We start from the raw sequence: 13,157 nt of genomic DNA, 5'->3' as shown, positions 1-13,157 counted from the left end.
ATGTGCTGGAGCTAGTGAGAGCCCCGACCCCGCCCGTTCCCCTGCCCAGGCCTGTGACAGAGGGGGCAGCGACTCCAAGTCTCTCCTGGGGCGGGGCACGTGAAGGTGCAGTCACAGGGATGGGCGGGCTCTGACCCTTGGCCAAACCGAAGACCCCATTCTGTCCAATTACAGCCACGCCTTCCCCTCGAACAAAACAGAAAGTAGGAAACAAGGGTGCCTTTTTAATTGCAATCAAATATGCCGTCTGAGGTCAGCGCCCCCGAGCCCGGCCCAGGGGCCGTGCGCAGCCCCATGTGCGGCCCAGAGCAGGCGTGTGGCCCGCTGCGCGGTAGGGGCCGGGGCCAGGCTGCCGTGCTGCGCCGCGCCCCCTGGGTCCCCGAGCAGCGTCTCCTCTGCGGTGGCCCGGCCTCCAGCGCCCGGGACAGGGGAGGTGGGGCAGAGGGCGAGGGGGGCGCTCCCGCCTTCGCACACGCATGCAGACGTCCCAGTGTTCGCTTCTGTTCCTCTTCCTTCTTGGCTGAGATGGGCGATGGCGCCGTGAAGCCGCTGCCGGGCAGGCGTGGGCAGTGCCTCGGGGCTGCCTACTTCTGTATCTGGAACAGGAAGAGCCGCAGGTTGATGTTCTTGGCGGCCAGCAGCTTGTTGCACTCCACGGAGTCGACGATGGGCAGCGGCACGTAGTCCGTCTCGTTGCTCTCATTGGTGAAGACAAAGTGGTAGATGACAGGACTGATCTTCACGTCGTCGTACGGGCCCTTGAGCAGCAGGAAAGAGCACTCCAGGGGCGCCGTTACCTTGCTCTTGAGGAGGAGCTGGAAGGACAGCGTGCGCTTGCACGACAGGTTGGGGTTGCGCTCTGAGTCGTTCACAGCGCGCCTTCAGGACCCACGTCTGGTTCAGCACCGTGAACCGCGGCGTCTCATAGTACAGGCGCGTGATGAAGTCGTCCGTGCGGTACGGCCGGAACTGGACCTCTGTGGAGACAGACAGGCCGGGGAGCCGGCGGTCAGAGCAGGCAGGGCCAGGGGCAGCGCCTTCCCAGCCGGCCGAGGACACGGGCTCGGCCAGGGAGGAAGGCAACTTACCAGGACACAGCGGGCTCTACTTGTCACAAGGCAAATCAAATGCAATTATGGCAAACGGAGGCGCACGCAAGCTTTGGGGAAACAACTACGAACAGAAGTGACACGCGTTAGCGGCAGGGAGTCCAGAGGCTGCGAGAGGTGAACGGCCAGCCCCGCCTGACCCCCAGGTCAGGTGAGGCCTCCCTCCTCACCCTTCCCCAGGGCCCAGCAGAGGGAGAGGCCCCGCCCAGGGGGCCAGGGTAAGCAGACACACAGACAGGATGCAGTTCTGTGAACAAGTGTACTTTATTGGTTCCGATACAGAGCTGCCGGAAAAGCCGGCGGCCGGGCTGGTGTGTTGGGCCTCGAGGCGGAGTGCCATCGCGTGGCTGGTGCTGGGCTCTGCCGGCCGGCCGAAGGGCCCATCAGTCAGTGGGCGACTGCCATCACACAGTTCTCTCAGCAGAGCCCGTGGCCCACGGCTGGCGAGTCCCTCCACAGAGGTGGCCAATCCTCCCTGCCCGGCCACGGCTGCAGTCACGACGCCTCGGTCCACCCAGACTCTCCAGGCCTGGCCTGGACTGTTTGTGACACAGTGCCCACCGGGGCAGCTGAGGCTACGACTAACCAGCGGCCGTGGTCTTCTTCTGCTGAGACCCAGGCCCTCGGCCTTCTGGGCCTCCACAGGCCTACACCTAGCCAGGTCCAGTCCAGGCAGCACGGTCTGACTGGCTGCCTGTGACTGCCCTCGGCGCTCTGCGCCAGCCGCCTGGCGTGGGCCGGGCAGTATAGGGCCAGAGTACCCCCAGCAGCTCCAGCGACAGCAGGGGCTTCTTGCTATTGTGTGTGTCTAGACCAGGCTCTGGCCTGACTTCTGCTCCCCAGAGTGTCCAGAGGCAGTGGCGGTGGCCAGGAGAGCCCAGGAGATCCAGCGGGCCTGAGTGCAGTCCAGCCTGCCCATCCCTGGGCATCCACTCCCAGCTCTGCAGCTTGAGTCAGGCACCCTCAGCTCGTTCTGGAGCCCCGGCCCTGACCATCTTCTCGCTGGCCTCAGGAAGCCCGTGGCCACTGCAGTAACCGCCTGCAGGTAGGACCTGACATGACGAGTGCTCTTCTTGCCCCTGGCTCCGCAGGGCAGGCCCTCAGCTCCCAGACCCCCCGCCAAGACACACCCACCTTCCGGTTAGACCCCAACTGTCCCAAGGTTGTGCAGCCCCACGCGGTGAGGACACCACTTTGCTGGGGTAGCAGGGCCGGGGTGGGGAGGACAGGTGGGAAGGGCCTCTGTGAGAGCCATGCAGGTGCCTCCAGGGTCCTGCACGGCCCCTCTTCTTCCTTAGATGTCCTCCCATTCACCAGGAGCTTGTCCAGAGCCTGGCCATCTGGTGCAGCCTGTGCCACTGCCCAGACCCCATGGCTCCCCCGGCTCCCAGCCGCCGGCCCCACCCCCAGCCTGTGTGGCATGCAGCGGTCAGCAGGGCGCCTCACCTGTGTAGCCGATCTTCTCGAAGCTGAGCAGGCTGAAGATGCTGTTGTAGAGCTGCATCTCCTTGCGGTGGCTCTGGTCCATCTCGTCCAGGATCTCCATCAGCTCATTGCCCGTCTTGGTTGGGTGGGCACACGCGGCCTCGTGCACTGTCAGCTCGTGGAAAGGGCCGTGCCATGGGCAGCCGATACGCTTGTACTTGCACTGCGTCACCCTGGGGAGGAGGCGAGCACTGCGGTCACACCCGCGCCCCGTAGAAGGTGGCTGTGCCAGTGGGCCTCCAACCAGCCCTGCTCACACAAACCACTCCCTGAAGGACATATTCCCCACGTGCCGGCCCTCAGGAAGGGGTCAGAGTGCGTGAGAGCCTGAGAAGGAGCAGGGCATGTGTGAGCTGTGCGTATGCATACCCCCTACACCCACTGCCACGGGGCCTCTCTCCACAACGGTCCTGGGCCCCGCGTGGCTTCACTCCAGGGGAGGCTCGGCAGCCTGGCCCCCTGGAGGGGGGGATTGGGGTGCCAGTGCCACCATCACGCTGCGCTCCCAGAGCCCCTGTGCTGGCCACACTTTCCTGGCCCAGGGACACCATGGACAGTCTCTAAGAAAGAAGGCACCACACAGCCGCAAAGAACCCTGGAGGGCCAGGGTAACATTCAGACGCTTCCAGTTGCAGATCTAAGCCCCCCAGTCTGTGGAGCCTCCCGCCCACCCCCTCCATGGCCTGGGCCCTGAGCAGCTTCGCACTGACCCGGCCCTGTGAGGTCGCCGCCGGGCGGCGTGTGTGGAGCCAAGCCCCCGGCAGGCAGGCCAGCCAGCCCAGGTGCTTACCTGTCCTGGCACTCCTCTTTCTGGTGCCTCTCCAGGAGGGAGCGGGGGAACTGGCACAGGCAGAAGCCACACTCAGAGGGCAGCTCGCTCACGGCCTTCTCCACGGCCAGGTTGCGGCAGCAGAGGCTCTTACTGATCTCGCAACGACAGTTGGGGCACGTGGCTTGCTCCTCCTTCAGCCGGGCATCTGCTAGTAGGTGGATAAAACAGCCAGCGCACATCAAGTGACCATTAGTACACTGCGGAGAAGGAAAGGGAGATGAAGCTCACGGACCTGCGGGACCGCGCAGACGCGCGCCCGCCCCACTGCCGGCCCCTCCCAGGGGCTGCGGTGCAGGGGCCGTGGGCAGGCTGCTGCCCGGCAAGCACAGGCTGCCACTCCCACTCCCGAGGGAGGGCCAGGCTGTCCTCCCGGAGCCCCGTGCACGCGGCCAGCAGGGTCCCCATGGAGAGGGCGGGTCTCGAGGTGGCCCTCATTGGCAGCAGAGGTTCGGGCTCTTCACTGTGGTGGCCCGCCAGCGGGCACTGGGTGGGCCACACGGGGGCTTTTCCCATCCAGGGGCTGGAGACTGTCCCCAAAGTCCACCACAGGGCCTGATTCAGGGACGCCCACGGAACGCGGGCTCTCGGCCAGCTGCCCACGCCGAGGCAGCTGCACCCTCAGCCTGGCCCCGCCACTCCAGCCTCCTGGGCCTGCACAGGTGAGGAGGCAGCTGCCACCCGCCCAGTGGGGCTGGCTACCTGGAGGGGACCTTCCCAAGGGCCGGTGGCACAGAGCCGTGGCGGGCGGGGAGGCCCACTTGGCCCAGGACAGGGCACGTGGGCAGTGTGCGTCCGCAGGAGCGTTGCTGGCTTTGGGCCTAGGAGCCAGGCCCCTCCCTGGCTGAGCCTGCGGATCCAAGGCGCAGACGATGCCGTCGGCGACCTGCCCCTCCCTGCCGGGGGTCCTGGCGTGTGAACAGTGGGCTGCCGGCTCAGCCACCTCGGCTCCATCACCGGCTCCACACGACTCCTGAGCACCCACTTGGCGCCCTTGAGACACACGGCAGGCTATGGGCCTGGGCCTGCAGGGGCTCACGGGGTTGGGGGAGGAGAGGCCCACACGGGAACCAGAGGTGCAAGAGCAGGCAAGCTGCGTCCTCCAGGGCAGACACGGCAGTCTTGGAGCCCGGGGAACACTGGTGAGAGTGTGGGCCCCCTCACCCGAGGGCACCTATCTCCACTGGGAGACGCCCAGTAGCTGAGGGCAAGTGGGCAGGCAGTGCTTCCACAGGCTTCCTTGGGGCCCAGGACCCTTTTGCGACTGGGATCCAGTGTGGTAGAGGGACTCACAGGGCCACTGCCAAGCCACGCCTGCACACGATGGGGTCCTCGGTAAACACCAGGGGTCCGTGCACCCTGAGCTGAGGGCTGCAAGAGGCTGAGTGAGCTCTCAGCGCCTGTGGGTCATGCTTGGGGTCCAGTGAGCGATGGGACCTATGTGCTGAGGACTGATGCGGGGGCCGGGGACAAAGGCCTCAGTCACAGGATCCAGGTCCACACAAACACCCTAGATCAGCTGCACTCAAATCTCAATTTCTAAGTCAGGTCAAAAGTTAAGATGTGCGAGACGAGGAGGGGGCTGGCAGGGGCCGGCCAGCGCCTTCTCTGGACACACAGCCTGGCTGGGGGTTGTGGAGCGAGGCTGGTCCCGAGAGCGGCCAGGGAGGAAAAGCAGTCTGACCCGTCCACCGCCCGGGGTCAGTGGAGAAGCCAGAGACGCGATGAGTGGAGGAGAGGGTAGGGGGACACGGCACCGTAGGCTGCTGCCACCCTGTGGGAAGCTCAGACCAAGAGCCCAGGTCACACGTGTTCTCAAAGCCCCGCCAAGGGCCTGAGCCCAAGAGGGCCTGGCTTCACCGTGCCACAGCCCCAGGGAGAGGATCGCTGTGGCTTCTAGAAGGCAGAGAGGAAGCAGTACATGGCGACCTGACCACTCAGTCACGGGAGGAAGAAGCTGCAAGGCCCCCGGAAGTGAGGCCAGACAAGGAAGCACCGGGCTTGCTGAAGTCCCAGCCGCTGCCTAGCACCCCAGTGAGGAAGCCAGGAAGGCCTGGGGACCCCGCACTACTCTGTGTGGCCAGCTCTAGTTCTAGATGCCCCAAGGCAGGGCCCGAGGGCCTCAGCAGAGAGCAACAGTCACTGCTGGGCCCAACCCAGCTGGCTTCTCCTCTGTCTCCGGTGGCCCAACCAGGGCGTGGGCCTGCAGGCGAGCGACTCGGGATGGAGTCCTGGGACTTCCTGAGGGACCCGAGGCTGCCGGCTGTGTGACTGCTCGCTCCCAGTGCCGCCCTGGAAGCCCCCTGCTCTGGAGCGGAGGGGGTGGCCTGCGCGCCCCCCGGCAGGCCTCGCCTCAGAACCTGGGGGCCGCAGGAGTTCCCAGGCTCCGGGGCCAGTCCCCACCCCACCCTCCCAGAGCCTCCAGACCCAACACAGGCTCAGGTACTAGGGCACCTGCCCTCTGTTGGGCTCTGGGGAGGCGGGGGCGCTGCCCCTGCAGCCCTAGCCGCTCAGCTCCGAATCGGAACGCGGCTAACCAGCAAGGCGCTCCAAGTGCTGCCGGCCTGCCAAGGGGCAAGCCAACGGCCACACGTGGCTAGTCCCTTACCGGCCACCCAAGGGGCGCTCTCTGGGTGGACACCAGGTGGCCAGCCTTGGCCCCGGCACCTACCCAGCCCAGGCAGTCTGTCCACAGCAGGACAGTCACCATGCTCCAGAGCCCTCCCCACCAGCGAGGCTCCCCCTCGGCCTCCAGAGCGAGACCTAACTCTGCACGCGGGCCTGGCCCAGGGCCTCTGCGGTGGTCAGGCTGGACTGTACCTGCCCCAGTTTGCCCATCCAGAAGCTGGGCCCCAGAGGGCTCAGCACAGCGTTGGCCATATGCCAAGCCTCTGACAGACAGCACAAGCCAGGGCAGTCGGAGTGCCCCACGCTACGTGCCAGGGCCAAGCCCCCGAGAGCTTGGGCAGTTCCAAGGAGCAGTTCCTGCAGTGCCCAGGATGGGCTGCCTTCCCACCGCCTGCCAGGAAGACCCTAGAGACAGGGAGGGCTACGGAGGGGGCTCCACGACCCAGGCCCTTGTAGGGCCTCCCAGGCCCTCCCAGGACAGATGCTGGCCAGACCCCACAGGTCACCAGCAGTATGCTCTGAGGCTGGTCACATCCTTCTCTGGGCCTCAGTTTTCTCCGGCACAAAAGACAACAAGGGGCGGGGAGGTACTTCCCTGATAACACAGTGGATAAGACTCCGTGCTCCCAATGCACGGAGCCTGGGTCAGGGAACTAGATCCCACATGCATGCTGCAACTAAGAGTTCGCATGCCACAGCAAAGGAGACCGCGAGCCGCAACTAAGGAGCCCACGTGCTTCAACTAAGGAGCCGGCGAGCCGCAACTAAGGAGCCCACAAACCACAACTAAGGAGTCCGCCTGCCACAACCAAGACCCAGCCCAACCAAATTAAAAAAAAAAAAAAAAAAGACAACAAGGGGACTTCCCTGGCGGTCCGGTGGTTAAGACTCCGCGCTTCTACTGCAGGGGGCACGGGTTCGATCCCTGGTCGGGGAACTAAGATTCCGCAGGCCACATGGCGCAGCCAAAAAAAAGGCAACGAGGACAGGACTGGCCTTATTACGCACTGAAGAGGTAGGATAGGACCACCAGTGCGACACACAGTGGCCAAAGAACTAATGCCTGGCACCACACTCATCACCCAGCAGAACCCAGCTAGCCCCTCATGCAGCCCCTGCCCGGAAGCCTCAGGAAGGACTCCAGGCACAAGCCTGTGATTTCAACAAAACCCCCTCTCCCTCTCTCACCCCTGGGTTCCCCAACCCCACCAAGTTGTGCCCCAGCCCAAGCCCCTCTGCAATGGCCCAAAAGTGGGCATTTGTCCCTGCCCCCAGGATGTCGCCCAGCAGCCCCTCCCCCTGCCTGCCCAGGACACCCAGGCCACGCAGGCCGGGGCCTCTATCTGAACCAGCTTCCCCCTGGGGGAGCTGAAGGAACCGTCCGGACTCTTGAGGAGGAGCCCTGGCCCCTGGGCCTTGGGACAATAGCAGGTCTTAGAAAATGCCCCCCAGCTTCTGGGGGCCAAGTCCTCAATCAGCAGGCCTTTTAGGCCTGGAGTCCACAGTCCCCTCAAACCCTGGGGTGCCCCCCAAACTCCGCTCTTTACCACTAAAGGAAGGCTCAGCACCCAGACTCATGCGAGCAGCCCAATCTCCAAAGCACAGCGGAGGGTACCCACCCCCAAAGTGCCCCTCAGCCCAGCTGGAGGCCCCCCTTCACCAGGCCCAGCAGGGTCTCACGGCACCCCACACCCCTGCACACTCGGCCTGAGGTTTCCTTGACCTCTTTCATCAAGGGGCCTGGAAGGGACCATGCAGGGTCTGAGACACACAACTGTCTCAGGGGAAGCCAGGGCTACAACCTTCCACCAGGTTTTGGGTTTGAAGTTTTGGGCCAGCAGTTCCTGATGTCACAGCACCCCGAGACTCGGGGACTTGGGTGGGGATCAGTCAAACCTGCAGTCAGGCTCTTGCTCAGAACCCAAGTGCTGCCTGGATCAAAAGGTAACTCAAATGGCAAACAACCACTACAAAGAGCACAATTTCTCATCTCGTCAGAGTCCAGAAACTTGCTCTTCCCTCTGCCCTTGTCTTGGATAGCTATGCAGACATATTTTCAAAGCTTTTTTCTCAAAGCATGAGCCAGCCATAGTCTTGGAGCTGGGGAAGAGGATCCCAGGCCATGTGGTGGGCAGCCCCATTAGAGATTCCTTAAACATCACCTTGAACAGAGTCTGCAGCACCAGGCAGGTCGACAGATGCCGAGACGGCGCACTCGGAAGCTCCCCAGGGCGGGCACCCACATTGGCCAGGACACAGGCGGAGATGGAGCCTCCCCTGCTTCCCGGGCCTTTTACCCACATGGCTGCCAACGAGCTAACCAAGCCAAGTGGGCTGAGCCGAGTCCTGGCGGGCACAGGAAGCGCAGCAGGACACCCTCAATCCTCCCACAGGACAGACGGCGTCAAGTGCCCAGGCAGGCGGGGTGGGACGGGCATCCTGTAGCAGGGAGAGAAGACGACCTCGGTGCAGGGGTGCTGCCTCAGTGGGGCCCACGAGGAGCAGGAGAGGGCACCCCGGCAGCAGGGGCACGAGAGCAATGGGCTGAAGGGGCGGGGCTCAAGTCTGAGGCGGAGCAGTGGGCAGAGGGGCCAGAAGGCCAGTTGGTGCCACACACCGCGACAAAGGCGCCCTGACTACCCTCCACCCCAGTGGGGGTCACAGGGGCTTTCCTGGCTGAGAGCCAAGCTGGGGTGGGAGAGCTCTGCGGCCCCTCCCTCCAGATGTTGGTCTGAGGCTCAGGGCCTCAGCTGACATTAGCGGGGTCAGGGCCAGGCCTACCTTGTGTGAAGGGCTGGAGGAGAGTCCCAGGTGGGGTCAGGGATCAGGCTGTGGCTGCAACGATCCAGGCACCACCCACTGAGCCTGTGTTTCCCCCAAAGGAGGCAGACGACCCAGGTCACGTCACCCTGGGGCCACAGGGCTGCACTCAGAGCAGGTGCCAGCACAGCGGCCCGTTGCCGGCTCCAACACAGAGCTCCTATGTGCACGTCACTGCTGCATCCCCGGCCCTCCTACCCCTACCTGGTTGCCCGCTGCCGTGCCCACCCAGGACCCTGGAAGGCAGCTGCACACCTTGTCAGGCCAGTCACCAAGAATACACCTAACACCCACACGGAGAACATCAAAGCCAGCACCTGCCGCACCAGCTGCAGCCCTGACCTGACCTGACCTAACGCAGGTCACGGTGAGAACCATCTGCATGAGTGCCCTGGTCTGACACCAGAGCAAGAATCCCAACCCAGGTGGTGTGATGTACTGGACCCATGGCGGAGCCGACACTGTGGGGCTCAGATCAGGGAGCAGGTGACCAAGCCTAACCGTGCAGCCCGCGTCTGCTCTCACCACCACCCAGGCTTCCCCAGAGGCACGGAGGTAGGGGCTGCTGGCCGGAGAGCAAGCTCTCGAGTTACTGCGCACCCAGCCACATCCAGAGGCCCATGGAGACGCCCCTGCTGCCCCAGTGCCAGGCACAGCATGCAGGGCTCAGCATGGTCACTGGCTCTTCTCCTCACCCCAGAACTGGGTACCATCTGAAACAGCCCTCAGATGCGTAGCACTGCTGGTGCTTGCCCCGAACCACGTATCCTGGTGGGGTCAGACAAAACGTTGCCTATAGGAACAGAGAGCAAAACATACCACATGCCTGAGGCAGGTCCACCAGAGACAGCCCGTCCACGTGACTCACCAAAGAAGGCCAGCAGAAGTGGAGGGGCTGAGCCCAGGCCCAGAAGCGTTGGCGAGCAGTGGGCCCCAACCAGGGACACGTAGAGCTCTGCGTCCTCATTTCAAGGCAGCGCATGTGGAACCTATGCTGTCCTTGACCAAATCATCCTGGGAGCAAACCCAGCTCTGATGCCAACCAGGCAATCGGGCGGGCCTCCAGGCCCATCTCGATCCCCCCCACCCAAATAAATGTCCCCATCCAGGGTGGCTGTGAGGGTAATGCGGACCACTGCACGCAGCAAGGAGTCACCAAGAAGCCTTCCCTCGGGCCCCTCACACCCCAGGCTCCAGGGTGGGCACGGCTGCGCATCCATGCCCCATAGGCCCCCATCACACGGCAGGTCTTCCAGCAGCCAAAGCGAGTTCTGACCCGTGGCAGGGTTCCAGCCAACCCTTCTAGGGCCAAGGGCTCTCCCACTGATCACACGCTCTAAAGCTTTCTCCCAGCCTCTAGAGATGAGAGGGAATCAACTCCCTGCCAAGGCCCGGGTGTCACTTGGGGAGAATGAAGGTGGGGCAGAGGGCTGGTGCCAAAACCCACAGCTGAGCACTGGTGGGCTCTCCTCACTCAGCGGGCCCGTTCCCAGGGAAGCCACTGAGCAGAGCCCACTAGGCCACGGGGAAGGCCACAGGCCAGGTGGCCCAGAGCCTTCATTCCCCATCAGAGCTGCTCCGCCACCTGCCTCCTGCCGGCCCAGAGCTCAGCTCCCAGCACGGTGCGGGCCGGTTTGAAGCAGCCAGGCTCAGAGGCCCGGTCACCAGCAGCTCCGGCCAGAGGCAGAAATGCAGCTCTCTGTGCTGAGTGGACCCAGAGTTGGCACCACATGGCCTGTTTTCATGCCAGGTCCATCTCCAGCCCACTCACATGAGGAGAGATGAGGAACCCTCTAATCCCCCTGGGACCCCCCCCCCCCCCCGCCACCATGGGCTTGGCTTCCTAGACTCTCACTCAAGGCCCAAGGAAGGAAAAGTGCTTCTGGGAGGATCAAAAGGTCGTAGGCAAGCGAAAAAGGCCAGAGAAAGGACAAGTCCTGAGGTGCACCCCCAAGGCTGAGGCGGTTATGAGAAGCGCTACTCCAATTTGCACTGGGCCAGGAGGCCTGTGGTACTCCTGAGCTAGGGCCTCTGGCCAGGAGCTTCCCAAAGCCCAGGAGGGTGGGTTGAAAGCCAGTGTCCTCTCCCCAAGGAACTCAACCCACTTCCCCACCAATGCCTCTTCTCTCTCCATCACCCAGGCACACTGGGATCCTCCAAAGCAAACTCATGCCAGAGCAGGAAGGATCTGGAGATCCAGAGGCTGGGGAAATGGCAATTCAGACTAGCCTGCACTGTTTACTACAAAAATGGCCCTCGCACCACAGCCCTCACTCTGAGCGTAAGCAGGGGGACGAGGCCCCATCGGCCACGTCCAGCTCCTATAAATGCAAACAAAGGTGACAGGGTACCTGTTTCATTCCTCAAAGGGGCTGGGGTTGTGGGGGTAATCAGAGATGGGGGTTGACGTGGAGAGACACACAATGGAGAAAGCAGAACGCTGCGCAGTGACCCTGGGACCAGAGTGTGACCCTGCTGCTACGGGGTGCACGAGTGAGAACCCCTGGGCTAAGTACCCTCTCTGGCAGCCCTGAGCGGGTTAAGGACTCTGAGTCCAGCCACCAGGCTGGCTCTTCAGACAGAAGGGAAGTGGACAGACCTCCTGGAGCACCAGTAGCCTAGGAAGCCAGGCCTGGTGTGGGTGAGGTGGGATGTGGTAGGAGCCCAGCCTGAGGCACAGCATGTCCAGAAGGCACTGGATAGGGCTGGGGCGGGGGCTGGGGCTGGAGAAGAGACCCAGGCTGTGGGGCTTGATGTGGGCAGTTCATCCGGACCAGGAATGAGGGGAAGGGGTGGGGGAGGCAAAGAGGTGAGCCCCTCCCTTCTCAACTTTCTTCCCAAAAAGAAGGGACAAGGGAAGGGGATTCTTCCACACCAAAGGGTAAAGGGATACAGGATGAGCAGGAGAACAGGTTTGGGGGGGTGTGTCTGCAAAAGAACTGAACAGAAACACTTGAGGAAGAGCAAAGACCAGGGACTCCCGGAGCCCAGGGAGCTCAGGGCTGCGCGGAGCAGGCTCAGAAGTGGGGAGGAGCACGGGCATCTGTCGCCAGCTTTCTCTGGGGTCAGCTTGAGGGTGGGCTGAGGAGTGCTGAGAAAGGGGCAACAGGGGAACCTGGAAAGAAAAGGGGCGTCCAAGTGGGAGACAGGAAATTCCCATCAGGAAATAAGGGCAGTCACAACGAGAAAAAAAAGGAGGTTCACAGCAGGAAACAGGAAAGTTCCCAGAGGACGAGAATGAGGAGCTTCCGAACAGGCGCCAGAGTCCCACCTCTGGGCCCCAGGGCCCCACCTCTGGGCCCCAGGGCTCTGACCTGGCCTCCGAGGAGACGCGGTGCCGGGGGACCGGCCGCGGCGGGGCTGGAGCCGAGCCGGGTCTGGCCGGCGGCCCTACCTGGTACACGGAGGCCTTGGGCAGGTCCAGGCAGACCGTGCAGCACAGAACCGAGTAGAGCCGCTCCTCCAGCTTCCCGCTGCCCGCCGCCGCCGCCGCCGCCGCCGCCTCGGCCGTCTCGGCCGCCCGTAGCCGCTTCTTGGGCGGCGCATCGGGGTCGCCCGCCGCCTCCTGCAACTGCCGGGCGCCGGCCAGGCCCGCCTCGTCTGGGACCCCGGGCCCCGCCGCCTCGCCCAGCGCCGCCGCCGGCCCCGCAGACGCTCCGGCCCCGGCCCCGACCCCGGCCCCGGCCCCGGCCGGCACGGCACCGGCAGGCCCCGCGGCCGGGCCGCCCCCGCCGGCCTCCTCGGCGCCGGACATCGCGGCCGGCCGGCCCGGCGGGCGGGTGCCGGCGCGCTCCCGCGGCTGGAAGTTAGGGGCGCCGCGCACTCCCTCCGCCCTCTCGCCGCTGCCGCCGCGACCCCGCAGCCCCGCTCCCTGCGCCGCCGCCTCAGTGGGTTCGGCCCGCGCGTCGCCCCGCAGCCGCCGCGGCCACCGACCCCGGCGCGGCCGCCATCTTTGTTTTCCCTGTGCGCTCCCCCCTGCCGCCGCCTACGCCCCCTTGTTCTCTCAATCACGTGAGCCGAGCGAGGCCAATAGGAGGGCCGTTCGGGGAGACAGCGCGACGGCCAGAACCAATGGGCGCGCGAGAGCCCGCCCCTGCATAAGGTGGGCGGGGCCCCGGGCGACCCGCTGAGGGGCGATCTTTGGGGCCCGAATAGTCCTGGCGTCAGGGGTGAGCGCGGTGCTTCCCGCCAGCCCGGCCCGCGACCACACGCCTAGGGTGCCCCGGAACGGAGGGCAACCTTGGACCCCCACGTCCAGATGTGCCTGCGCCTTTGTCCCCGGACAC

The 13,157-nt window shown here is 64.5% G+C and overlaps 1 protein-coding gene across 1 annotated transcript; it reads right to left on the bottom strand.

Annotated features, from left to right (window-relative positions):
* Nucleotides 1-204: 204 nt before the first annotated feature.
* Nucleotides 205-12,798, bottom strand: ZFTRAF1 (zinc finger TRAF-type containing 1). Its single transcript, XM_057531902.1, is given in 5 exon segments — nucleotides 205-872; nucleotides 874-977; nucleotides 2,556-2,767; nucleotides 3,385-3,623; nucleotides 12,266-12,798. Coding segments are annotated over 5 exon segments (1,203 nt in total). The 5' UTR covers nucleotides 12,626-12,798; the 3' UTR covers nucleotides 205-584.
* Between the last annotated feature and the right edge of the window lie 359 nt (nucleotides 12,799-13,157).

Source organism: Balaenoptera acutorostrata, chromosome 17, assembly GCF_949987535.1.
Source record: "Balaenoptera acutorostrata chromosome 17, mBalAcu1.1, whole genome shotgun sequence".
NCBI classification, from domain to species: domain Eukaryota; kingdom Metazoa; phylum Chordata; class Mammalia; order Artiodactyla; family Balaenopteridae; genus Balaenoptera; species Balaenoptera acutorostrata.
Note: the sequence above shows the minus strand (reverse complement) of the source record. Positions and strands in the feature narration are given on the sequence as shown.